Genomic DNA, 26134 nt, shown 5'->3' on the forward strand with positions numbered 1-26134 from the left:
AGTCAGAGGTGTCAGAATGGCTGTAGCGAAAAAAGAGAAGCACCTATTAATATATGTATATATATATATATATATATATATATATATATATATATATATATATATATATATATATATATATATATATATATATATATATATATATATATATATATATATATATATATATACCTATACACGCACACACACATACGCATTATTACAAAGCAGTGATAACATGTTCTGAAGAATATATAGGCATGCTAGTACGGATTCACTGAGGCACCAAGGAGAACATCAGTATGTCAGCCTGTATTTTTATTTATACATATACTTTGTTGTTGAAGATATTTTTTAGTTTTTGTTAAGTGTGAGGTGGTCTGCAGTTGTAATCTCACGTGGCAGACTGTTCCAGATAATGGGTGTTGATTTGTAAAAGGATTTTTAACAAGAGGCAAGAATAAATGGGGGGTCTGTAAGGGTCCAGCGAGGAATGATTTCAGAGAGTATATGAAGATCCAAGCACTTTTAGTTTACTGGCAACTGGAGTACAAAATCTTTCAAGTAGCTTATAAATGAGAGTATTTAGAAGATAAGTATACATACTAGAGATATGTTCATAGGTTCATAGGTTCATACTAGGCTATCTGCCCAAGGGCATTTATAAGCCTAGCCAGAGTTTTGTGGCTTTCGCCACCCCTTTAGTTTTGAGGATACTATGCCCATTATTTTGCTGTGCCTCTGTCAAGCAGTGACACGGAGATAATCCCTGGAGTATATCTGCGATCTCCCATCCATTGATCAAGATTTCTCTTGAACAAAGCCAGCGAGGTGCTCTGCCTCACATGTACCGGGATTTTGTTCCACAGCATAGGGAGTCTCTGGGTGATGAATCTGTCCCTCCAGCACGTCCTATTAATAACCGTGTCAAGGTTTAAGTCTCCCGCCCTTGTAGTTCTGAGGGATCTAGATTTTTTGAGGTGAAGCATGTTCATCAATTCTGGGTTGGACATGGCCTTGTATGTCAGGCACAGGTCACCTCTGAGCAGACGGTAAGTGACTGAGTAGAGCTGAAGTTCCTTCAGTCAGGCAGCATAGGACATATGAGACCCTTTATCCTTTTGGTGAGGAACTTTTGGGGCCTTTCCAGTTGCTGCAGGTGTCGTGTCAGATACATTCCGAATGGGGCATTGTACTCAATCATTGGCCTGATGAGTGATGAGTACAGGGGGACAATGACTTCCCTTGATCTAGATGTGAATCCCTTCATGATCAGGTGGGCAATGTAGAAGGTCTTCCTAACTACTTTGGCAACGTGAGTATCAAATGAAAGGTTACTGTCAACCTGTGTACCCAGAACCCTGATAACCTCTTCTGTGCTTAGTGGGTTGCCGCCTATATGGTAGGTAGGGGTAACCTTGTTTTTCCCGAAGGGTATGACTATGCATTTTTTTGGCATTTAACTTTAGGCCATGGTTCTGGCACCAGTTTTCCGTTTCTATAAGAACCTTCTGAAGGATATTTGTGTCAGATGTGTTCTCAACTATGGCGCCCAGTTTGCAGTCATCTGCAAATTTTGTCAGCCATAATCCTCCTGTGTTTGCTTGTACTTCTGAAAAGTAGATGCCGAACAGGAGAGGGCCCAGGACTGAGCCCTGTGGGACACCACTTGTGACAGGCTTTGAGTCTGACATGGCGCCAGCAACTCTGACCCTGTGGGTTCTGTCACTTAGCCAATTTGCAACCCATCTTGTGACATATGGGTTTACATTTAAGCTGATGAGTTTTTCAATGATACCTGAGTGGGGTATTGTGTCGAAAGCCTTTGCCAGGTCGAGGTAGGCTGTGTGGACTGCCTTTCCCTCATCAATGGCCTTGGTGACTGTTTCGAAAAAGTCCACCAGGTTTAAAAGGCATGTAACTAATGTTTCTCTGTACTTTGGAGTAAAGCAACCTTATAACATGGTAAAGAAGACATAATGGGAAGAGCATATGCAGTTATTGGAAGAAGGACATTGGTAGCTATGGCTCTTCTGCCTCATTTGTTAGCAAATGTGAAATGCTTTAGGTTACTGTTAGATGCTGTAAAATTTTGCATGTTGTCAATTCTGTATAACTAGAAAGACAATTTATCATCTGGGAATACCCCCAGATAACTTTGCTGTTTGGCAAAATAAAATATATTACAGTTTCTGTCAGCAATGATAGATACAGAGGTAGTAGCAAGTCGTTTAGATGTCCCTAAGACCAGGATAGTACATTTTGAAATATTTATAGTCAATTTGTGTTGAAATAGCCAATTCCAAATTAAAGCAAAATCTTTTTGAAGTAGAGTCCACAGTTGTGATGCAGAATTATGAGCCATAGTAAACACAGCATCATCAGACCATACAAATTGCAGGAGTCATTACTGGGCACATTGCGGGTGCTGTGAAGAGCACTTTTGGCTGACATCAAAGAGTGAAACAATACTACTTTCATGAACTTTAATTGTACTTTGACTTAATGGGGTCCATTCCCATCATGGTATTAGAAATCCAAAAGACTTGGAGAAATTAAAAATGTCAAAATGCATAGGGCATGGTATGTTCCGTGGTACATTGTTTATATATAATGAGAGCCACAGCCGGAGTGAACACCACATCATCAGAATACGTAGGGCATGGGATGTTCCATGGTACATTGTTTATATATAATAAGAGACATAGTAAACACCACATCATCAGATTAAGTAGGGCATGGGATGTTCCTTGGTACATTGTTTATATATAATGAGAATAGGCATGGTCTCTGAGTACCCTGACATGGGAAAGAAATAATTCTGACCCAAAATAGAAAATGTATTAGATAAGTAATTCTTAAACCAAAAAGTCACTTCTTGTAAGAATACATATTAAGAAAATTTATGAAATAGAAGTTTATGATTTACAGTTTCAATGGAACTTTTTAAATCCAGAAATATGGCTCCTGTTAAAAGATCCTTATCCATGTTTTCATAAATAGACAAATTTAATCTGAAAATAGCTGTTCTGATATTGCACTTTGGCCAAAAGCCATGCTGTCAGTTAAATGATCATCTTTTCAAATATATGTGAGAATTTGTTCATAAATAATTTTTCCTAGGATTTTTATTGGAGGGCAGAGATTATCAATTGGTATATATAATCTGCTGCAGTAATAGGTTGTGAGATTTTGACAAGTGATAAGATTAGTGCACACTTAATTGACACTCAGTGGTACAATCCCTGTGGTCAAGGATAAGCTGAAGGCAAGTATGATGGGTTTAGAAAAAAAGATATGGCTGTGTTGATCCAGATGTAAATAGTGGAAATGAAGGCTGACTGTAATGCAGAGTTTGCAGATTTTTTTTGTATAGACTTGGGTAATATTTTTTTTTAAATAAAATGAAGGATAATCAGGAAATTTATGCAGTGGGATTGAAGTAGTTATATAATCTAATGTAGAAAAAAGTAGAATGCAAGTTGGATGCCCATGAAGTTAAATAATTGAGGAAATCTTGTATTAGGTCAGATGAAAGGGATGCTTTATTTTGCGTTTTAGGGAACTGACTGTTAGAAATTATTGGTTTTATGGCAGATTCATAGTAAATAGCACCGCAGCACAAACTGACCTGGACAGATCAGCTGATTTGTGCTGCAGCACCAAGGACTGATTCATATTTATCCAAATTCCCTGAAGGGCAACATCTCATTCTCCAGGATTTTGAATGGTTAGGAATCTATCCACTGTGCAGTTGGAAAATCTATGTAGTAGTGCACCATCCATTTGCAATCCCAGGACCTACACAAATAGTGACAGTGACACAGGTACTTATACATTCAATTCGCACACAGCACTACTTATGTCCATTAGCTATCCCTGAAGGGTAAAGTGCATCTGATTCACAGCACAGACATTTCCACTACTGAAATGAATAGGTACATGCCACAAGAATGTGGCTGACACTGAATGCCTTTGGATACCAGCTCTTGGCAATACTTGAATTGTTCAGGTGTCCATAAATCCCCAAACTATGCAAGTGCTGCAACTGGCAAGCATGCCATGAAGGTCATTAACCTAGATCATTCCCAGGGAGTACCCCACTTGCTTGTGCACTGTGAACCTCACTGTCTCAAGCACACAATGGAAATTCTAGGCAATGGTGTAGCCTAGCCAAGAGTTTAGCCCATGTTTAGACAAATCAGCATCCGATGCCCCTGTCCAGCAGGGACACTGCTGGAATCCCAGGGGTATATTTTTTGTTTCTCATCCACTTATCTAGGTTAAACTTAAAAAGGGGTAAAGAGGTACTCTGCCTGATGTGGAGAGGGAGTCTATTCCATAGATGGGGGAGTCTGTGGGACACATATCTGTCCCATCAACAAGTCTTGTTAATGTCACAGACAAGGTTGAGGCCGTGCATGCAAGTTACTCGAGTGGAGCTTGACTTGCAGATATGGAGCAGTCCCATCATGATTGCCTTGTATGGCAGACAGTGGTCAACTCTGAGGAGTCTTATGAAATTGAGTAGAGGGATAGGACTTTTAGCCTATATGTGTATGGTAGATGTTTGAGGCCCTGGATTCTCCTGGTGAGGAACCTCTGTGGTCTCTCCAGCTGCTGCATGTGCTTTGCAAATTACATGCCGAAAAGGGCATTGTACTCAACAATGGGCCTTATAAGGGAAGACTACAGGGATGTTATGACCTCCTTGTCCCTGGATGAGATACTCTTACTTATGAGGTGGGCCATGTGGAAGGCTTTCCATACAACAGAAGCAACATGGTGGTCAAAAGTCAGGTTGCTATTAACCTGGGAGCCCAAATCCCTCACGACTGACTGTGTGCTTAGGACATTGTTGTTAATGTGATAATTTGTGGGGACGTCACTCTCCTCAAAGGGAGATTTTTTGGTATTCAGCTTGAGGCCATATTTCTGGCACCAGTCATTTGCCTGATTGACACCCTCTTGGAGGAAGTCCACATCACTAGAGGAATTGATGACAGCACCCAGCTTGCAGTCATGTGAAGTATGTAAGATAGCATGTAGTCATGTTGCGCAGTTCAAAAATGACTAGGAATACATTTGAAATTAATCACTAGTTGAAAATATTAGGAAACCTGGATAAATGTTCACTATTTTTGAAAAAAAAAATTTTAATTTTCACAAAATGTGAAATGAGTAGCAGGAATGGAACACATTTAGAGCCAGTGGGGACATACTGATTCTCAAGCATTATTATCTGTGCAAATCATCGTCCACTCTTTCTTTTTCCTGTTACTTTATTACATAATTTGTTATTTTGTTTTTATGATATTAACTTGTTTTTATATTATCCACAAGGTACTGGCATAGGAAGAGATTCATCAAGCTGTTTCATGCAATATCCAGCTGTGGTATGCATATTGGTGCAATATCCCTTTCTAATGCTAAACCTAGCATAAATGAATAATTAATAACACACACGCACACTTTTCACAATGTGGGCAAGTATGTGGTATCGGAAGACCCCTTAGTCCACACTCACTCTAATTAATCTCATTATTAAATTGTTGAGTTGCATATAGCTTAACTTAGCATTCCAGATGTAGTAAGCAAACATACATTTATCATTCATGTTGTTTGCATACATCTGGGTTTCCATGGTGGTAATTAGACTTTGTATTATACAGTGTACCAGGGTCACATGCAAGCCATTCTAACTGACAGTGCTGCAAGGAGGGAAGGTGGGCCAGATGCAGACAGCTAGGGGTAATAATGATACTATAAAGGAAATGTTGTAAAACTATAAATGTATCTGTATTCGGTTGTGTATGCCAACTTCTCCATTGTCATACTACTTGACGCAATGCTATTTTTGTCAATACATAACAGATGACAATGGTCAAAATGCAGTTGGTTTATTTTTCTGAATGCATCCCAGTATATCTCAGTTGAACAATATTGCTGTGTTATTTTTGTTTACAGGAAGTTACTGCCCCCACGTTGGCACTTTTCGGCCCATCCTGTGCCCGCAAGGATATTACACCAATACAGCAGGGCAGTCAGAATGTACAAAGTGTAATGGAAGTATATTCTGCATGGAGAAGACTCATGGACAAATTGCAAGAGATGGGAGGAAACAATCACGCATTCCTGGATTTAAAGGATCATTATTACCATGTCCATCAGGAATGTATTTAGGTCTGCAAATCAATGAAGAATGCATGCACTGCCCGACAGGCAAGTATGCTTCATACATGGAAAACTGCATGCACTGACTGTATTTCCACTGTAGTTGTTGTTGTTGTTGTTGTTGTGTCTTTCGGCTTTTCCCGGTTAGGAGTCGCCACAGTGGAACTCCGATCTGCTAATGATTGGCAGCAGATTTTTACGTGCTGAGTTGCCAGCCCTGACACACAACCTTCAACGAAGGTACACCCATTCACGCATGTCTCCACACAGAAGATGCTTTAGCTGAGAATCGAACAGGACAACGTAAAAGAAGTTAATCACAGATGATGTATCATAAGTATTTTTTGTATAATTAATGTTATTTTAGAGAGGCACAATAAGGATATATTTTTTGGCATAAATAAAGGCTAAATGTCTATTAGTAATTAGTAAATTGCCAGTACAGACTTCTCAATGCCAAACAAACTTCTCTTGCACTTCCCAAAACTATTCTGTTAGGAATTCAACCTCAGTGTTAGACACAAAACACCAGCTGACTCTAAACCCTCAAACACCCTCACAATATCATCCCAAATGACTTCCTCTATGAATTCAACAACCTTCCCACCATTTTCCCCCATCACCATCTTCTCTGTCTCTTGCTTCTGCTTCAAAAATAATTAAACAAGAAGGCACAGATAGTATTCTCAACCATCAAAACAGACTCTCTGCTGGCTTAGACAGCATCCGTCCCTAGTTTCCCTACCATTGCAGAGAACACCTGACTCTTCCTCTTACCCACATCTTTAATCTTTGTATCACCAAAAACATCATGCCATTAGTTTGGACAACTGCAGTTGTTGAACCCCTTTGGAAACAAGCAAAACCCCACCACTGTTGCTACTTCCAGCCCATCTGTATCCTTCCAATTCTTGGTAAAATTCTAGAAAAAGTTGTATATTACTATCTCTTCCATTACATTCAAAAGTACCACCTTGTCTCCTGCAAACAGCTTGACTTCTGGGCTGGGCATAGTACCATGACTGTGTTTTGGACTCTCATCAACAATATCCTACTAAATACAGAATTGGATAACATCACTGTAGCCATTTTCATTGACCTCACAAAAGCATTTGATTTGACTGGCCATATTCTGCTCTTTAATGTTCTTACAGATATTTCTATTGGAAATGACTTCTTTTTCTGGTTCAGAACTTTTTTAGATCACATATACTTCAGAGTCAAAATAGGCAAAGTCCTTCTGAACTCAGCCTGACTGCATAAAGGAGTTCCTTCAAGGTTCCATTCACTACCCACTTTTATTCCCTATTTTCATTAACAAACTCCTTCCCCCATCTCCCACTTCTTTATGAAGATGCCATAGTCATCCACAATCCAACTCTTCTCATGCCATTATTCAAATTCATTTTGATCTCCATTAAATTCTTTGGTTTATCCGCTACAGACTTCTTTTAACCCCCTATATGCCTTCCTAACATCACCATTACGGAGAACTCACTCACAGAAACCACAAACCCATTTAGGTACAATGGACTCTGGCTCAACATGTCTGCTAAGGTTTGCTATCACTTAGATAAAAATATCAACACTCTGCTCTTCCTGGCCCAAAAATCACCCCTTTTGTTTCCACTGCTGCCAAGTCCACCACTAACAGCAACATCCTTTTTCCAGAGCTAGAGTATGGTCTACCCATTTTTGGCACTGCCTTCACACACAATACCACAATTCTTGAGACCATTTCTAACTCCATATGTTGCTTTATCATCAAAACCCTCATTGAAGAACACTACTGCCTCCCTCAGTGAAAAGCAAGATGACATTCAGTTCAGCAAAGTGCTAATCTCATGCAGGGCACTTAGCTTTACAAAGTAATGCAAATCCAATCCTTGGCTCCACTCTCAGCCAAATTCATTGAAAAAAAAAACTCATATTACAACATCCATAGCTTCTCTCAAAATGCACCCGCACACTTCTCCATTATCACTCCCCCACCCCCACACCCAGGAATCTTGCTCTCTCTCCAGCAGAGAAAACTACAAACTTTTATATTTATAAAGCCCTCATTACCCATTTACAGCATTAGGCCAAATGCATCTGCCCCACAAAGTTCAAACTACCCATTGTTGCCATCCTTTACATTCCAGTTTCAAACTTCTTATCACAATTGCCTACTCTCCCCTACTAATGCTACTCAATCTGTTTTCTTTGCTTCCTGAATTACTGACCTATACTTCTGTTGTAACCTTTTTTATTGTAAATAATTATTTGATATGCATTTATGTCACTTTGAAATGTACTCTTTCTGGATTTCTTGTTTATCACATGTGAATGCTAATTCACCTCATTCCAGAACTTATCTAAACAATCCTGTCTGGTTTGTGATTTATTGATCTTTACCATTAAAAAGAGGTGTGACTGTGAGCGATAGCAGAAGATACTGCACTATGTATAGGAAGTACAGCTTTTGTGTGAATTTCACAACTTGTATGGTCATAACAGCTTTACTGTACTTAATTTAATATTTAGGTGAATATTGTTTGTATGATTTTTCTCATAAAAGTTGATTTATGTTCTCTTTGAATTCTGTGGTAGCTGATTTTGATCAGTCTTTTCTTTTAGAATTTTTGATTCATTTGCAGCTGAAGATGGATTCCTTAAATGAATATACCATTAATGATTTGCTAAAGCACAAATATCTTATGCAGTATAATAAATGCTTAATATATTTAAAGTAACACCTGATAACACTGATGATCTGTGTTCCTCATGTCAAAAGTTGGATGATTTGCTTACCATTATTCGTAGTAAATCTAAACTTAATGATGATGATTGCACTTTTGCAACTGGCATGGCGTAGAGAACTGTCACATATATTAATGACTGGACTTATGTGATAACTAATGTTAAGCAAACAGCAAACAGAACACGATTAGGAAAGGATGTGTCTATTGTCTGTAAAGATCCCTCAACCTCTGTGAAACAAAATAATGCCACTGACAACTTTAGAATTCTGGATACAAGTATCCAGCAATCTTAGGATTCAGAGCATATAGAAGGAAATTAAAAAAGAAAGGAAGACGTTTACAACAAATAAAGAAAAAAAAGAAACTGATAAATGGACAGCAAATAAAATACGTACTAAAAAGAATACTGCTTTAAGTAAAACACATATTGCAGGGAATAACATTTTGCTATCAAAAAAACTTTCAGTCTACAGAAAACGGCATCACTTTTCCAAAAAGAGAAGGTAGAAAAAAGAGGCAATGGCAGGTAAAAAGGAAGAAATCAAAATTGAAAGTGGAAGGACTGAAGAACATTACTGTAAGAAAAAAATGAAGAAACACAGACACTGACAACTTGACTCAAGCTGTGGATGTACAAAGCCAGCTGGATGAGAGCTATATGCTTGCAAATGTAATACGCAATGAAAATAGTGGGATTAATAAGGCTAATAGTGATGAAGATCATTGCTTTGTCACAACTGATAGAGCAGATATTACTGAATTTGAAGCTGAAGATTCTTCAGACTGGGTCAGAAAAAGGTAGTCTTGTAACTGGAGATTCAATTATTAGAGGAACTGATACTTACATTTACAGAGAAGATAATGAACATTGAGTGGTGTTATACTTGCCAGGAGCAAAAATAGAGGATGTGAGTTAAGCCTCAGATTGCCTTAAGGTAAAGAAGTACAGATCTGTTTTATTCATGTCGGTACAAATTATCTCATCCCCAAGGACTCTGACTGTTAGTAGCTAACTTACAGCCTCTTAGGATAGCTTGTACAGGTGTTAGGATGTATTTTTCACACATCACATATAGAAAGGAGAGTCATTGCCATGAAAGAAAATATTTTTGGGGGTATATACCTACATGAAAAATAATATCCATTTTAAAAAATGGAAATGGGTAGAGCATTTGAGCCAAATTGTGGGCACATGTTCAAAAAGGATGGTCTGCACTTGTCAAGATCAGGGAAGAGAATTTTTGCAGCAGATATTGAAATATTTGACAAATACAAGGCAGGGGTTTTGCTAGATTGAAAATTTAACAGCTCACAGATAGCAAAATTTGATGCATCTTTGTGGTTAATGCTAGGAGCATTAATAACGGTGTTTTTTTATTGCAAAATTTGCTATGTTCCCACAAGATTTATGAAGATGCTGTTTGTGAAACATGGTTAAAGAACAATGAATCCATTCTGTGAGGGTATAAATGCTTTTACTGTAACAGACATTCTAAGAAGAAATGAGGTGGAGGTGTTATGATGGGCATTAAAGATAGTGATGAGATCTGTGATTATTGCATGTTCAGTGATAACACCAATGCTATAGATTACACAATAAACAGAACATGCTGGAGGGATAGATTCCTGTCCCATAGACTTCCCATACTCTGGAACAGACTACCTATCTATGTCAAACAGAGCTCCTCATTAGCACTCTTCAAGAAAATCTTGATGACTGGATGGGAAATAGGAAATTTACCCCGGGGATCACTTCTGTGGCTCTGCTTGACAGGGGCACAGGAAAATAATTTTCTTGGGCGGCGAAAGCCAGGGTACATTTTTGGCTTGGCTTATATAGGCCCTAGGGCCAATAGCCTAGTACCTACCTGTGAACCTACCTATGAACCTATTATGTAACTATGACAATAAAGACAACCTTCGAACATATAACAATTGTTGAACCACCAAATTTAGTGCTGATGGCTTAGAAGAATTCATACTTTTTTTGCATGAAACACAAGAGGGAAGAATAATAGTAGCTGGGGACTTAAATTTACCAGAAACAGACTGGAATAATATTGATTCAATAACATTATAAGGAAATTATTCACAATGTATGTTCAGGAACAGCAATTGCAAAAAAAAAAAAAAAAAAAAAAAAAAACTACCTGGGAATGACACATACTAGACATTGTTTGTGTTCCTGAAGGAATTACTGTAACTTCATGCCAAGTTTTACCACCATTGATACGCAGTGATCATGGGGTTATAAAAACGAATTTGTTGCTAGATATTTCATTTAAACTAAAATCTAAACCAATGCACAGAAGATTAGTAACACATTATATGGAAGTAAAACAGTCACTATGTAAAATTAATTGGAGTGATGTGTTCAGTGGCAAAACTGCAGAAGTAATGTGAAAAGTTTTGAAGGAGAAATGTGGTGAGGGATCTCTAATCGGAGGTTTAAGTAAAAAGATACCTCTAAGGAATGCCTTGCAAAGTTTATGTGACATAATGTTGTGGTCCAAAAAACCTATATGAAAATTCGAAATGGCTGCCAGCTGAACTTTTACTGTGGAGGAAGAGGATCCTGAATGAAAAATCTCAGCTAGGAAGTCCAAGACCGAATGAATCGGAGCAGTATAGGGGTCTATATTCCTAGCTTTTGCCCAGAAGGAGAAACATTGCCATTTACTAGTGTAAATCCTTCTGGTGGAAGATTTAAGGGAAGCTACTATGATATCCCGGACGGGATTAGAAATCATAGGAAGCCTGGCTAAGGATGGAAGTGGAGCAACCAAGCAGTGAGGCTGAGAGAAGGTATGGATTGGTGCAGCTGCCCCGACTGGTGGGTCAGAAGATCTGGAACCGGGCCCAGATGCCATGGCTGTACCAAGAGATAACAATGTAGGAACAGAAACCATATCTGTCGAGGCCAATAAGGGGCAATGAGAATCAACTTGGCTCTCAAGGTGGTTGCTTTCTGAATTACTTGAGGTATCAGAGGAAAGGGGGGAAAGGCATAAAGAAGTCCCCGGGGCCAATCTTGGGTTAGAGCGTCTCTGGGGGGATGGCCTGGAAGGGGGAAGAGAGAGAAGAAGTCTGGGCATTTGCTGTTTTGAGGTGTAGCAAAAAGGTCGCAGCAAGGAAGGCCCCACTCCTGAAAAATCTCTTCCGTCACTGATTGTTTGAGAGACCACTCGTGAGGCATGAGAATAGCTCTGCTCAACCTGTCCGCTATGATGTTGGATTTCCTGGGGATATGCGTTGCTATCAGAAACCGCTGAGAAGAGATTGCCCACTGCCAAAGTCTGAGAGTCTCTCGACACAGTGGATAGGGCTTGGTTCCGCCCTGTTTGTTGATATACCACACTACGGACATATTGTCCGTTTGGACTGCAATAGTTCCCAGGGGAAGAGAGTCGTTGAGGTCTTGCAACGTTAAAAGCACTGCTCTCATCTCTAGGACATTTATGTGCAGGTGGTATTCGAAAGGTTGCCAAGTGCCATGGACCATCCTGCCCTGATAATGCCCCCCCCACCCGATCAGGGAGGCGTCCGATGTAACCGTGGCGACCGGGGCAGGAGGAACAAAGGGTCTGCCCTGATGGACTTGAGGGGACGATATCCACCAGGTCAGATGCCTTTTGCAAGTTGGAGTTATTGTGATCCTGTGACGCATGGGAAGTTGTTGAAAGGACCATTGGGCGAATAGCATCCATTGTAGAAGACGCATGTAAAAGCGGGCAAAGGGAAGAAGTGTTATGGCGGCCGCCATAAGACCCAATACTTGCAGAGCAAATCTGGCCTGAATTTTGTTGCTGAGAAGAATCACCTAGACGTGACTTTGAATGTCCAAGATCCTTTGTTCTGTTAACTTTGCTGAAAGTTGTACGGTGTCCAATTTTGTGCCTATAAAAGTAATAGATTGACAAGGCGACAAGGCAGATTTTTCGAAATTTATAGAAATTCCTAGCCCTCTGCAAATGTGAATGGTGTAATCTCTGGCTTGGAGAAGTTGATGCCTGGTGGTGGCAGTGAGGAGCCAGTCGTCTAGATATGGAAACACCTGGAATCCTTGACGTCTCATGTGAGCCGTAACTGCTGCCATACATTTGGTGAACACTCTGAGGGCTGTAGTGAGTCCAAAGGGCAGGGCCCTGAATTGGAAGTGACTGGTCCCCAGCCGAAAGCGGAGAAATCTTCTGGAGCGCCTGTGAATTTTTATGTGATAGTACGCATCCTGAAGATCTACCGAGCACATCCAATTGTCCTTGCCCAGAAAGGGTAGAATGGACTGAAGCATGACCATCCGGAATCTTGTTTTCTTTACAAACTTGTTTAGTTTGCTCAGATCTAATATTGGTCTCCAGTCCCCTGTCTTTTTTGGTACTAAAAAGAACCTTGAGTAGATTCCGGATCCTATTTGGTCTGCTGGGACTGGCTGGATGGCTCTTTTTGCTAGCAGTTTTGATATCTCTGATACTGCTAGTTCCCTTAGACCGGGTGGAACATCTGGAAGGGTTCCCTTTTGCTGAATTGGGGTTTGAATAAAGGGAATTTTGTAACCCTTGGATATAATCGACTGTACCCATTTGTCTTGAGAAATGGAAAGCCAGGCTATTGGGTACAGCGATAATCTTCCCCCGACTGCCTCCGAAGGTGGACAATCAGGCAACATCTCAGGGATGCTGGAAGGGTTTGTCAGAAAGAGGCTCTCTGCTACCCTGATTCTGTGGACCCCCTCTGCCCTTAGGGTGGCGTCTGTTGTTGTTACCCCCTCTGCCTCTGGGGGTAAACTGACCTCGTGCATCAGGCGTGACTCCTTGAGATTTGCGGAACCACATTTTCCCTCCCTTCTGACCTTTTGGGTAAGGTCTTGAAGGGGTGGAGAAATGGACTCCTACGGCAGAAAGAGTCTTGCCATCTTGTTCGCATCTAGTCAAGGTGTCTTTCACTTGAGGTCCGAACAAGGTCAAACCATCAAAAGGGGAGTTTGTGAAGGACGCCTTGAAGGGGTCTGCAAAATTACAAAGCCGCATCCAGGACTGACTCCTTAAAGCCACTCCTGTGCCTGCGGCCCTACTCGCTCCATCGGCTGCATAAGAAATGAGCCGCATGGAGGAGTTAACAATGGAGTTTAGGATTCCTAGCTGTGAGCTAATCTTATCCTGAGACCCAGCAGCTGATGGATCCTGTAAAACTTCTCCCAACTCTTTAAGAACATCTCTTTGAAGGCGGGTGAAGTGACACAAGTAGTTCAGCGATCGCATGGCAAAGGTCGCTGAAGAAAAAATCCACTTGCCGTACCTGTCCATAGTCCTAGAATCCTTGTTAGGAGGATGGACAGGTACTGAAGGATCAGCTAGTTCCTTCTTGGTGGCTGCCGCCACCACCATGGCATCAACCGGGACACCTTTTGTCAAATATTGCCTATCAGGTGGGGCCGTAATGAATTTAGAAGGCCTCCTAGGAATAGGTTCCACCGAATCCGGGGCCGTCCATGCCTTCCAAGCCACCACGTCCATAAGAGGGTCGAAAGGCGGAGACACCCAGGAGGTGGAGGGTCGAGATCCGAACACCTCCAGGTATACTGACTCGTCCTCGGAAGGATTAAGGGAGGGCCAGTTCCCCCTCTGCTTAAGGAGTTTAAGGATGTCTGAGAAAGAGACATCCTCAGAGGAGGACCTTGGGGATCCCTCCGACTCATCCAAGTCAGTATCAGATGTAATAGACTCGGGGGAGTCTAGATGTTTCCTCTTACATGTCCTCTTACGCAGAGGTTCACCTGACGGATCAGGAGAAGCCTCGGAAGAGGAAGATATTCCCAATGGGGAAACCTGAGGCGTTGGATCTCTGGGTCCGGGAGCAAGAGAGTGGGAAGAGACGTCAGCAGGCACTGTAGTGGGAGGAGCTGATGGAACTGACCGTTGACTACGCCCAGGGGCTAGTACACTCCTCATCACCTCGAAGGCTTCCCCATCAGAGAGACCAGAAGGTTCCCGCTCCAAAGAGATAGGAACTCCAGGCCTCACCGAGAGGGAAGGCTCTGAGGCAGATGTCAGGGCTGAGCTCACCAATGCCGAAGCCCCGAGAGGGAGAACGGGGTCGGACAAGGGTCCGATGCCACTCGCCCCCTCGGAGCTGACGAGAGAGACCAGACGCCCGGATCCCTCCAGTGAAGGCCTCAAGGAGGAAATCAGAGCGGAGGACGACGGAGCCAAAAGGGGGGGGGGTATCGGCTCCGAAGCTACAACAGTCATGGCTCCGAGGAGCTCTGGCTCCGAGCTCTGTAAGAGAGTCGAAGGAGGAATGTGAGGTGGATGTCAGATAGCTACCATCTGTTGAGACAGGCTATGGAGCATTTGGGCCAATGCCTGAGACTTTAATAGTCTACTCACCACTCTCTCGAGGTCGTGATCAGACAGCCTGGACGACCGAGAAAAACGGCTCCGATGGCTCTGCTCTGAGAGCAGGGGTGATCTCAGAGCTGAACATATCGATTCCAATGAGGGGGGGTCATGATCTCTTTTTAGAGATAGGTGGAGCCAAAGGAGCCGAGGATACGTCGGCTCCAGCCGGAGCCGACACTGAGTGTCCAGATCTGGCAGTATCGGCGCCGGATGGAGCCGATACTGTGACTTCTAAAAGGGAAGGATTGGCTCCGGCCGGAGCCGATCTCGACACTGAAGAAGCAGAACCAGTAACCGATGGCTTGGGACTTAAAGCCAAAGGCTTGACAGGTTTCGAGGGCTTCCCCAGAGCCGACTTAGTCGGGGAGCTCTCAGGCTTTAATAAGCCCCTCAATATTAATTTATTTCTGCGCTCCTGCAGGACTCTTGGGCTGAAGGCATGGCAAGTAGCACAAGAGTCCTGCAGGTGCAGAGGTCCCAGGCAGTAAACACAAGAAGTGTGACCATCTGTCAGAGACATCTTCTGACAGCACGAGTCACACTTCTTGAAGCCTGAGACCTTTGTGTCCTTCGACATAGCTGTGTCGAGGAAACACAAGTGACAAGAAAACACAGACACACACACAAATAACACCCAATCCAATAATCTAAACTAAACAGGGCTATAACACACTCAAACACACACAAAATCCCTGACAGGAAAAATTAGGAAAGGGGAAGGCCTAAGGCCTAACCTAGGGAAGGGGATAAATAACCCGAAAAAAAGGGAACACTAATGGGAATAGGGTTAAAATAAACGTTAAGGTTCACAAAACAACTAAGGATATTAAATTTAAAAGGGATGAGACTAAAAGTCTTAATATGAAGAAAACTTACCTAGAGCTGGTAAAAGAGGCACCTCGTAAGCGAAGCAGCAAACGAGATCTGGGTAGTCTCCACCTTGCATCATGAGATATAGGGTTGCCTCGAGCTGGTAAAATTAGCTCTCGAGCTTAGTAAGTGCCGAGTCGGAGCCGAGGATCAGCTCCGAACCCATCCAGCAAGAATGAAGGCGAGATTGACAACTTAACATTTAGTAATAACGACCTGAGAACACTTCAGCAAGAACTTATAGTACCATTATATCTATTATTTAATAGGTCATATAAATATAGGGAGAGTCCTCAAGATTGGAGACATGCGCTTATTAAGCCTGTCTTTAAGGGAAAGAGGAGTAGGACAAACCCAGAGTCATATAGAACTGTAAGTCTACATTCATGTTGTGGAAAAATAATGGAAAAGGTACTACTGGATAAGTTATTGTCAGAAATGTATAGATTGGGACTTGAAACCATATATCAGCATGCATATGATGAATATGGATCCATTACCACCTATAACATGATGTTCTATAACAGTTTAATAACAGCTTTGAATGAAAAATTATGCTGTGATGTAATTTATATAGATGTAACTTCACATTTGACAGGTCATACATAAAATATCGATTAGTAAATTAGAACAAATAGGTATTGATGTACTCTTGATAAGATGGATAGCTGCATGGCTTACAAATAGGACATGGCAAGTATCATACAACAATGGAACAGACGAAATTCTTGGATACAGTAAGGATGTCCCACAGGGCTTTGTCCTAGCCCCATGCTTGTTTAAATTGTATCTTTCAGATCTATTTTTTTTTTCATCTGAAGTGCTCTATAGTCTGTATGCAGATGACTTGAAACTGATCAGATCAGACATGTTTGCCAAATAACTTGACTAAATTGACCATTTGGGCACAGGAGAATACTAAGCATATGAGATTTGGGAGACATACATTGAAAGGTGAATATTTAATGCAGGACACGGGGTAATTCAATAAACCTTACACAGAGCCAATTTCCATGTAGGAATAGTAGTAAGGCTTGAACACGGAAGATGGCTAGCGAGCGATCCAGGAAAGAAGGCTCAGGGCTTGTATGACCATCTCGACATTGTTCAGACATGGAGTTGTCAGCAGAATGCAAATCATCTCATCTGCTGGTAAAAAACATGCAGACAAGGTGATTTTGTGATCCAGGAAGCATAAAGGTGCCAGTGTAGGTGCCGTGTAAGGCAGAAAAATGAATTCCATTACTAACCGTGTACAGGAGGATGAAATTAAAACAGGGGCTGCAAGAGCCCAAATAAAGGATTGTATAATGTGCAGTAGCCATGCAAGTGGGCAAAACTATGGCTGGTGATGTAAAAAAGTATTGCAATATATAAAAAAAATAAAACTTTTTTTATCACATATGCCATATTTAAGTGGGGCATAGCAATGTGCAAACATGCTATTTTGCAAAAAAAAAAAAAATTTAAATAGAAAAATATGACATTTAAAGCTATACTGAATTTTCCATTATAGTGGCCAGCATGCAGGGCCATACAATGGCAAGTTATAATGGTTGCTAAGGACAGAGGCTCTGGTGTAATGCAGTATCTAGAGTATACACAATTAGGTCTATGCAAATGAGCTAAGTTTATTGAATAGCAAAATGGGCCACCGTGTCCGCAGGTACTAGCTGTGTAAGGGCTAGAACCATAGTAGTGTAGGCAGAAGAGACAGCTGACATAAAAAGGCGGTGTGTCACAGCATGGATAAGCACAGTGGAGCTTAGCTGCACCTGTTTGCACTCAGCTAAGCACAGCTAAGCAGAGGGGGCATGCCTGGACTGCTCAGCTATACTTAGTGCTGCTGCATGTGTTTTAGCAGGTTACAGAAAAGCTAAGCATGACCGTGTACAGGGGAGAGTCAAATTTGCTAAACAATGTTAACACTGGAGCTGAGGGTTTGCCTGGCATGGTGCAGGGCTTAGCAGTGGAGGAAATTGAAAAAAATAATTAAATAAAAGGAAATAGCTTAGAAAAGTCAATCAACTATAAATGACTAATAAGCCTTCTTCTACTCACAATGGCCCATTCAAACCCCTCAATAATATAGCTGCCAGGTGGAATGTATGATAGTCAGCCAATCACACAGGCTGCATGTGCAGCACACCAGTATAAAGTATGCATACACCTTTCAATCTGATTTTTCCCACATACTCTGCACCAATGGAATACACTTGGGAATTTTAACTGACAAAAATGATAGGAGCTGCTGGTGCTTTGCTACATCTGTGTGCTACAGGCTGAGGTCAGTGATGATGATGCTGACAATCAGCCCAGACTGAGGAGAAGAGTGTTCAGACCCAGGGTAACCTTTCAGGGGCTACATGAGCTGGAGATAGTTCAGTGCTATAGGGTGGACAGGGACATACTACAGGAACTCATCAAGCTCTGCCACCCTCACCTCAGCCCCAGAGCCAACAGAGGGGAACGCATCCCAGTGGAAACAAAGGTATGTGTAGCCTTAAGAACACTAGCTACAGGTACTTTCCAAATACCTACTGGGGACAATATGGGGTCTCACAGGCATGCACATCCAGGGTACTCCACCAGTTTCTGGATGTCATGCTAACACATATTGGACCTGGTCATCACCAACATGGGCTACAGGTGTTCCGCACTGGAGGTCAACCTGTCACTGGTTAGATCAGACCATAAACTAATCACTCTGGATGTCCACACCACACCAGCACCCCCAACCAAGGAAATCACAGTGAAAAACTTTTCTATAGCAAACTTCACCTTACTTAAGACAGAGGTGGTAAATTTCACAGCCCCCATGCTAAAGGATAACAGTGTCCAAGATGCAGGAACCTTTACAAATGCACTCTATGAGCACCTACAAGGATGCATGAATCACGCCATCCCTAGAAAAACCAAGACTCACTCCCCTAAGAGAAGGAAACCAGTCTGGTGGACCCCTGCCATAAACAGGCTATACAATAGAAGGAGGAAACTAGTTCAGAAAAAAAGCAAATCCCAAGAAGGAAAGACATCCCTGATCAGTATCAGTAAGAAACTAAGGTCCCTCAAAAAATCATCCAAGGCTAACTTCGAAAGAAAAATAGCCAAGGATTTGAAAGATAACCACAAAGCCTTCTTTAGCTATGTCAAGAATCTAAGTGGCAACTCGCAGATATGCTCTGAGCTAGTGCAAAATAGCACAAAATATACTGAACCTACTGATATTGCCAACATCCTGGCAGATCGAATCAGTGCAAACGTCACCCCCCTCTCACCCCCAAAAGGGCCCAAAACAATACCGGAAAAGTGTAGTGTCCCAGAAATCACAGACGCACATGTGAAAACAGCCCTTTCAAAAGCCAAAAGCACAGCATCAATGGGGCCAGATGGTGTCCCAGGCTGTGTCTTGCATGAACTACAGAATGAACTAACCCCCCACCTAAACACACTGTTCAACCTCAGCCTCTCCACAGGCTACATGCCCATAGAATGGCGCACAGCAACGGTTATTCCGCTCCACAAAGGAGGGGCCACAACTGACCCTGGTAACTATTGCCCCATAAGCCTGACTAGCCTGGTCTGCAAGGCTATGAAGTGCGTCATCATGGAACTCATTAACAAAGACATTGGGAACCTCCAAACACTTGACCTGACCCAGTTCTGCTTTGTTAAGGGCAGATCATGCCTACTTAACCTGGTTGACATCTTCAAGACAGTCGCCAAGGCTATAGATAAGAGGAAGGTGGTTCACACAGCCTACCTTGACCTCACCAAGGCTTTTGACACCATTCCTCACTCAGGAATTCTAGAAAAACTCACCAGTCTGAACATAAACCCCTACGTCACGAGATGGGTTGCCAACTGGCTTACAGACAAAACTCACACGGTAAAAATAGCGGGCTCCAGGTCCGACTCTAAACCAGTCACAAGTAGTGTCCCACAAGGCTTGGTCCTGGGACCCCTACTGTTCAGCATATACTTCTCAGAAGTACAGGCAAACACAGGAGAACTATGGCTAACCAAGTTCGCTGATGACTGCAAACTGGGAGCCATAATTTACTCTCCAGCTGACACAGACATTTTCCAAAAGGGCCTTACTGAGACAGACACCTGGTGTCAAAGTCATGGTCTCAAGCTAAATGTCAAAAAATGCATAGTCATCCCATTCGGGAAAAACAAAACACCCATGAATTACCACATAGGTGGCAGCCCCCTTAATACAGAAAAGGTACTAAGAGATCTGGGGACCCAGGTAGATAGTAATCTCTCCTTTGACAATCATATTGCCAAAGTAGTTAGGAAATCTTTCTATGTAGCCTATCCAATTACTAAAGGGTTTGCATCTAGAAATAAAGAGGTTATAGTGCCCCTCTACTCATCAGACCCATCATAGAGTACAATGCCCCATTTGGGATGTACCTCACAAGATACTTCCAACAGCTGGAAAGACCACAAAAGTACCCCACCAAGAGGATTACAGTCCTCAAACATATGCCCTATGCAGCCCAAATGGAAAAACACCGGCTGTACTCAGTGGCATATCGCTTACTCAGAGGTGATCTCTGCCTGACTTACAAAGCCATGTCTAACTCAGAATTGATGGACATGCTCCACCTAAAGAAATCCAAGTCACTGCGAGCCACTAGCTCTAGTGAGCTAAACCTCACCACAACAATAAATAGAACATGCTGGGGGGATATATTCCTGTCACAGAGACTCCCCGTGTTTTGGAACAAAATTCCTAACTACATCAGGCAAAGCCCCTCACTAACTCTTCAAGAGAAACCTTGACGAATGGATGGGTAACAGAAAATACACCCCTGGGATCACTTCATTGGCTCTTCTTAACAGAGGCTCAGTTAATTAATCAATGGGGCAGCGAAAGCTGACACACTCTGGCTAGGCTTATAAATGCCCTCGGGCAGATAGCCTAGTACCTACCTATGAACCTATGCACACATGCCAGTGAGCACATTTATTTCTCCAACACCACTGAGGAGAGGACCAGCAATATGCATCTCTTCCACCATGCAGCCCACTACCTAGAGGTACTGGGTGCCATACTTAGAGGTACTCACGTACACATCAAAGTACCACCTGGTGAGGAAGGTAGAGTCTACGTCAACTGCAAGGGGTATTACTCCATCAACTGCTAGGTCATGTGCAATGCCCAGGGAATTATCATCAATGTGTGTGCTGGCAGCCCTGGCAGTTATCACAACTCCCACATCTGGCACGCATCACAGCTGTACCAGGCATTTGCCAGGGGGGGGACATCCCATACCACCATCTAGTGGGGGATGCTGGCTATGCAGTGGAACCATGGATGATGACCCCCATCAGAAATGCACACACACACTTACTGAAGAATGCCATAATAAGGCACACGCACAAACTAGGAACATCGTAGAGCATGTGTTTGGGCTGCTCAAGTCATGGTTCCACTGCCTTGACATATCTGGTGGACCCCTGCAGTACTCTCCAGCCACATATGCACACATGTTCATAGTATCTGCCATGCTGCACAATATGATCCTGTGGAAACAGCTGTGGCAGGAACATCACAGGGAAGGGAAACGCAGCCCCCACCATTGCCAAGGTCCCCACAAGCTCAGGAAGACTCAGAGGAGGAACCCCCTGAGCCTGTCCCTGTAGGCAGATGTAGGTGTGCCCAGTATGCCCTGGCCTTGGTAAAGAGGCAGCACATAGCACATACACTGACAACCTAGGGACCCAGGGACTGACACCTCACTCCAACTCACACACACACTAAAAAGGATGCTACACACATCACAGTACCTGTACCTTACTATGTATAGGATGTCTACTCCGTGCATCAGACAGGATCAGCTTTGAAGCACTGTCCTCATAACTGCTGCAGGCACAAGGTAAGTCACTTTTCTTAACAACAAATGAATGTAATAGTAGACAGTGGTAGCATATCTATGGTATTGCTGCATGTATGCAAGGGAATGGAGTGAGCTACTGGGATAGCAGCAGACAACTGACAGCAATGTGGGACAACAGGAAATTTCTGCCAAATACTGGCTGCTTCAGAATATGCAGTAGTCCCAAAGGTGGCAAAACTCACTGCAATATATGTAAGGGATTAACAAACTGCGGGGTCATAGGTCACATGCATGGATGTCAATGTTGGAGTCCCATACACACCTCTCAGCCTTTTACAGCAAGTCATCTGTACAAAGCCATAAAGAAATGTGAGGCAAAGGCGCCAAAATAGGGATAGTTATGAAATATTGCTCTTACAAACTTAGATAGTTATATTATTACAGATCTTGCAGTTGCATTAATTCTCTGAAGGGTAAGAAGTCTGAAACTCAAATGTCTGTCATTACTTTCTAACTTTGGCCTTTAAAGATATGCCAGTATTTTCACAGACAACCACAATACTATGATAAATGGACCCGAAATATGAGGCAAACATCTGGACAGTCTGTGAAAATATGCACAGTTGAGAGGTATGCTCCCTCTCCCAATACACCTGTGTTCCCATAGAACAGCAATATCATTTATGTTTGTAAGGTAATAGTAGCAGACCACACATTCCAGGGGCTGTCCCAATCAACTTGCTAACTTGTTCCATTTCCACAATGTACAGGGGTCAATGTGCTATGTATGTGCATGGTTAATACTGTCAGAAAGTATTCAGCACTTACTGGTGACTGTTGTAGCTTAGTGGTCTAAATACAGTACTGTGGTTGACAGGGTCCATGGTTCAAGACTGGCTGTGCCAACTTTTTTGCATGTCAGCTACACCTACGGTAGGAGTTGTACACACTGTCCAGAAGTCAGTATTTGTTACTGCAGGAAAGCTGGACAATGGAGGGATGGGGGGGGCACACATATGGACAGTATACAGCGCTGAGTAACCTACACATTGCCTAGTAGAACAGCAGGTTGTGACAATTCAGTGTAGTGCCAGGATATAAAGGCTGCCACATTACTGTGTCAGCACTGACAACAAGTCAGTGGGCACCATCCATACCCGTGGAATGACAGGGTGTCACAGAATGTCCACACATATGCCTCATATATCTGTTCTGCTTGTCACAACATTGCATTTGCCTGCCAAGCTATCTGCAAAACAGTAAAGGTTGATGTGAAAACATCACTGACAGACAGTTGAGAAGCAGATGTCATACCCATAAGAAAATGCAAGATAATACAAAACCATTCTACCAACTGTCTACGTTTGGAAGCGCAATATTAACACCCTGTCCCCATGTCTGGGCCTGTGTCTGACTGTTATATATGGGCTTGTCCACATGTCTGTAAGAGCTTGACAGCTATGGCCAACATGCAGCCTTATAATAACCTTGCAACACAACCTGTCTGATGACCACAGCAGATGTAGGGGTGCAATGATGGACAACCTGCTAAATAGGTACAGTCAGAGGTGTGAAGGCTGTAACCCTGTGTGTGATGTTATGATTTCTACCCCACTCACACCATAACTACAAATACATAACAGCAGCAACTGTGGACAAAGCCTGTGACTGGACTACAGAAGGACAAAGAGACACATATAAGGGGAAGGGGAACCACTGGCCAGACAAATGGAGAATGTGCACACTGGAACAATTTGTGCTGTAACATAGTTCCCTGCAGTGTATGGGGTCAGTAAACAAATGTCTGTCAGTGGTTCCTCACATTACTCTATACTGGTCTGCCACTGACATACCAGGAAATCTCAGTGCTATGTAGAATATACCACACATATTATGGAAAATAATTTTCTTGGGTGGCAAAAGCCAGGGCACCGTTTGCTTAGCCTAGTACCTACCTATGAACCTATGAAAACTCTGCTCAATCCAATGCACTCTGTACCCACCCCAGCCTCAGTTAATAAGGATAGCACACAGCCAGGAGATCCCTCATGTAGTGTATCACTGAGGTGCTGGACTGTTTACACAGGTTCATCAACCAATCGGCTGTAGCACACAAAATCCTGGACCAGAGTACAGCTAGCTCTGGAATGGAGTCCCAGTCTTACTATTGGAGGTCATACCGGGCATGCTTCTACACTTGGAGAATTACAGCCCATGTCTAAACCCACAACTGACTATAGAACTGTGTTGCCATACATGTTTTGCATACATACAGCTATGTACACCTTTAACTGTCTCTCCCACCCCATCAGACTGGCTTACCCTCATCTAACTGTATATGGTACATATGTGATATATCTGCATCTGTTGAGTGTGATATATATATATATATATATATATATATATATATATATAGGTAACATACACAAATATATCAATTTTAGACAGGCAGAGATGGGGGGGAGAGACAAAGACAGATAGAGAAAGAGAGAGAAAGAGGCACTCTGAAAGGCATAGAGTGATGTCCTGCTACAGTCATTTGCACACCAATTGTAACCAATGGCACATGCAAGTACGAAGGTGAGCTCCATTGTGTAATAGTAGTAAGATAAGGGTTGTAATCTGACATCACCCGCTGTGTGTGTGTGTGTGTGTGTGTGTGTGTGTGTGTGTGTGTGTGTGTGTGTGTGTGTGTGTGTGTGTGAGTGTGTGTTTGTAGATTAAATCATTTTGAGGCCTGTTCCACCCAGTAAACCCCCATTGGCCTACTTTACAAGGTCTGCTGATGTCATTCACCTTAGAAGCACCTTTGGACACTCTTCACGCTATCTAAGCTCTGTGGCATATTCGATAAGTACTTAGCACTATAGTACATACAACTGGATAAGCAGCGGTTCTAATCTCAGCACTGGCAACTGTGTGTGTTTGTAGGTTAAAGCATTTGAGGCCTGTTCCACCCAGTAAACATCACATTGCCCTACTTTACATGGCCTGCTGATGTCATTCACCTTAGATGCGCCGTTGGGCAATCTGTAAGTATATATGCTCTGTGGTGCAAGCAATAAGGACATAATACTATAGTACAGACAACTAGATAGATAGGAGGTCCAGTCTCAGTAGTGGCAACTGTGTGTGTGTGTGTGTGTGTGTGTGTGTGTGTGTTGGTTATACAATTTTGAGGCCTTTTTACCCCCCCCCCCATTGCATTACTTTACAGGGCCTGTTCATGTCTTCCACCTTAGATTCACTGTTGGAGACTTTCTAGGCATTTAAATTCCATAGCGCATGCAATAAGTAGGTAGCACTATAGTACATACAACTAAGTAGGTAGGGGTTTGAATCTCAATGCAGCCAACTGTATATGTGTGTGTGTGTGTGCGAAGCATATCCTCTGTGGCTGCCATGTGTGTTGGTTATACCATTTGAAGGCCTGTTGACCCCCTCCCCATGGCATTACTTTAAAGGTCCTGTTGATGTCATCCACCTTAGATGCACCATTTGAAACTTTACAGGCCATACCACTCATCTGTACAGATTTATGCAGAATGTCTAGATGTTTGCAATATATATGTGGTCCATGTCTCATAACAATGGGGTTTTCTGTCAAATCATTAGCAAATCCATGACAGTTGATGTCACAAATAGTGACAGACATGTCAGCTTCAGACGTCATACCATTCTGAAAATTCATGCTGATACAAAACCTGTTACCCTATCAGTTGTCTAGGTTTGTAAGAGCAATATGTGAGAAGGGACCCTATTTTGGGAGTTTATCCCAATGTTCCTGAAGGATTTCTCCAGATTAATTGCCTTAAGAGGTTGTGAGTTATGTCCCCAGCATATAATTTCCGTGGCACATGTAATATGTATGTAGGACTGTAGTATATACAATTCTCTCCACGGTGGTGCAGTGGTAGCATTGTTGCCTCACAGCAAGAGGTTCTCCCATTCAATTCTCGGCTTGGGTTGGGAGTGCCTTCTGTGTGGAGTCTGCATGTCCTCCCCGCGGTTGAGTGGGCGTTCGAAAGACATGCGTTGAATGGGCGTTCCTTCGTTGAAGGTTGGGCGTTGGGCTGGCAACTTGACACTATAAAAAAAAAACAACTGCCAATCATTA

At 42.5% G+C, this 26134-nt stretch overlaps 1 protein-coding gene across 1 annotated transcript in view; it reads left to right on the top strand.

Moving 5' to 3' along the window:
- LOC122809546 (neurogenic locus notch homolog protein 1-like) overlaps positions 1–26134 on the top strand; it is a 2715638-nt gene that overhangs the window by 642136 nt on the left and 2047368 nt on the right. Inside the window, exon 6 of the mRNA XM_044081127.1 lies at positions 5947–6201. Coding sequence (XP_043937062.1) covers positions 5947–6201 — 255 coding nt within the window. The remainder of the gene's footprint in view (positions 1–5946; positions 6202–26134) is intronic.

The sequence above is a fragment of the Protopterus annectens genome, chromosome 8.part0, assembly GCF_019279795.1.
Source record: "Protopterus annectens isolate FY-2018-M chromosome 8.part0, PAN1.0, whole genome shotgun sequence".
NCBI lineage: Eukaryota > Metazoa > Chordata > Ceratodontiformes > Protopteridae > Protopterus > Protopterus annectens.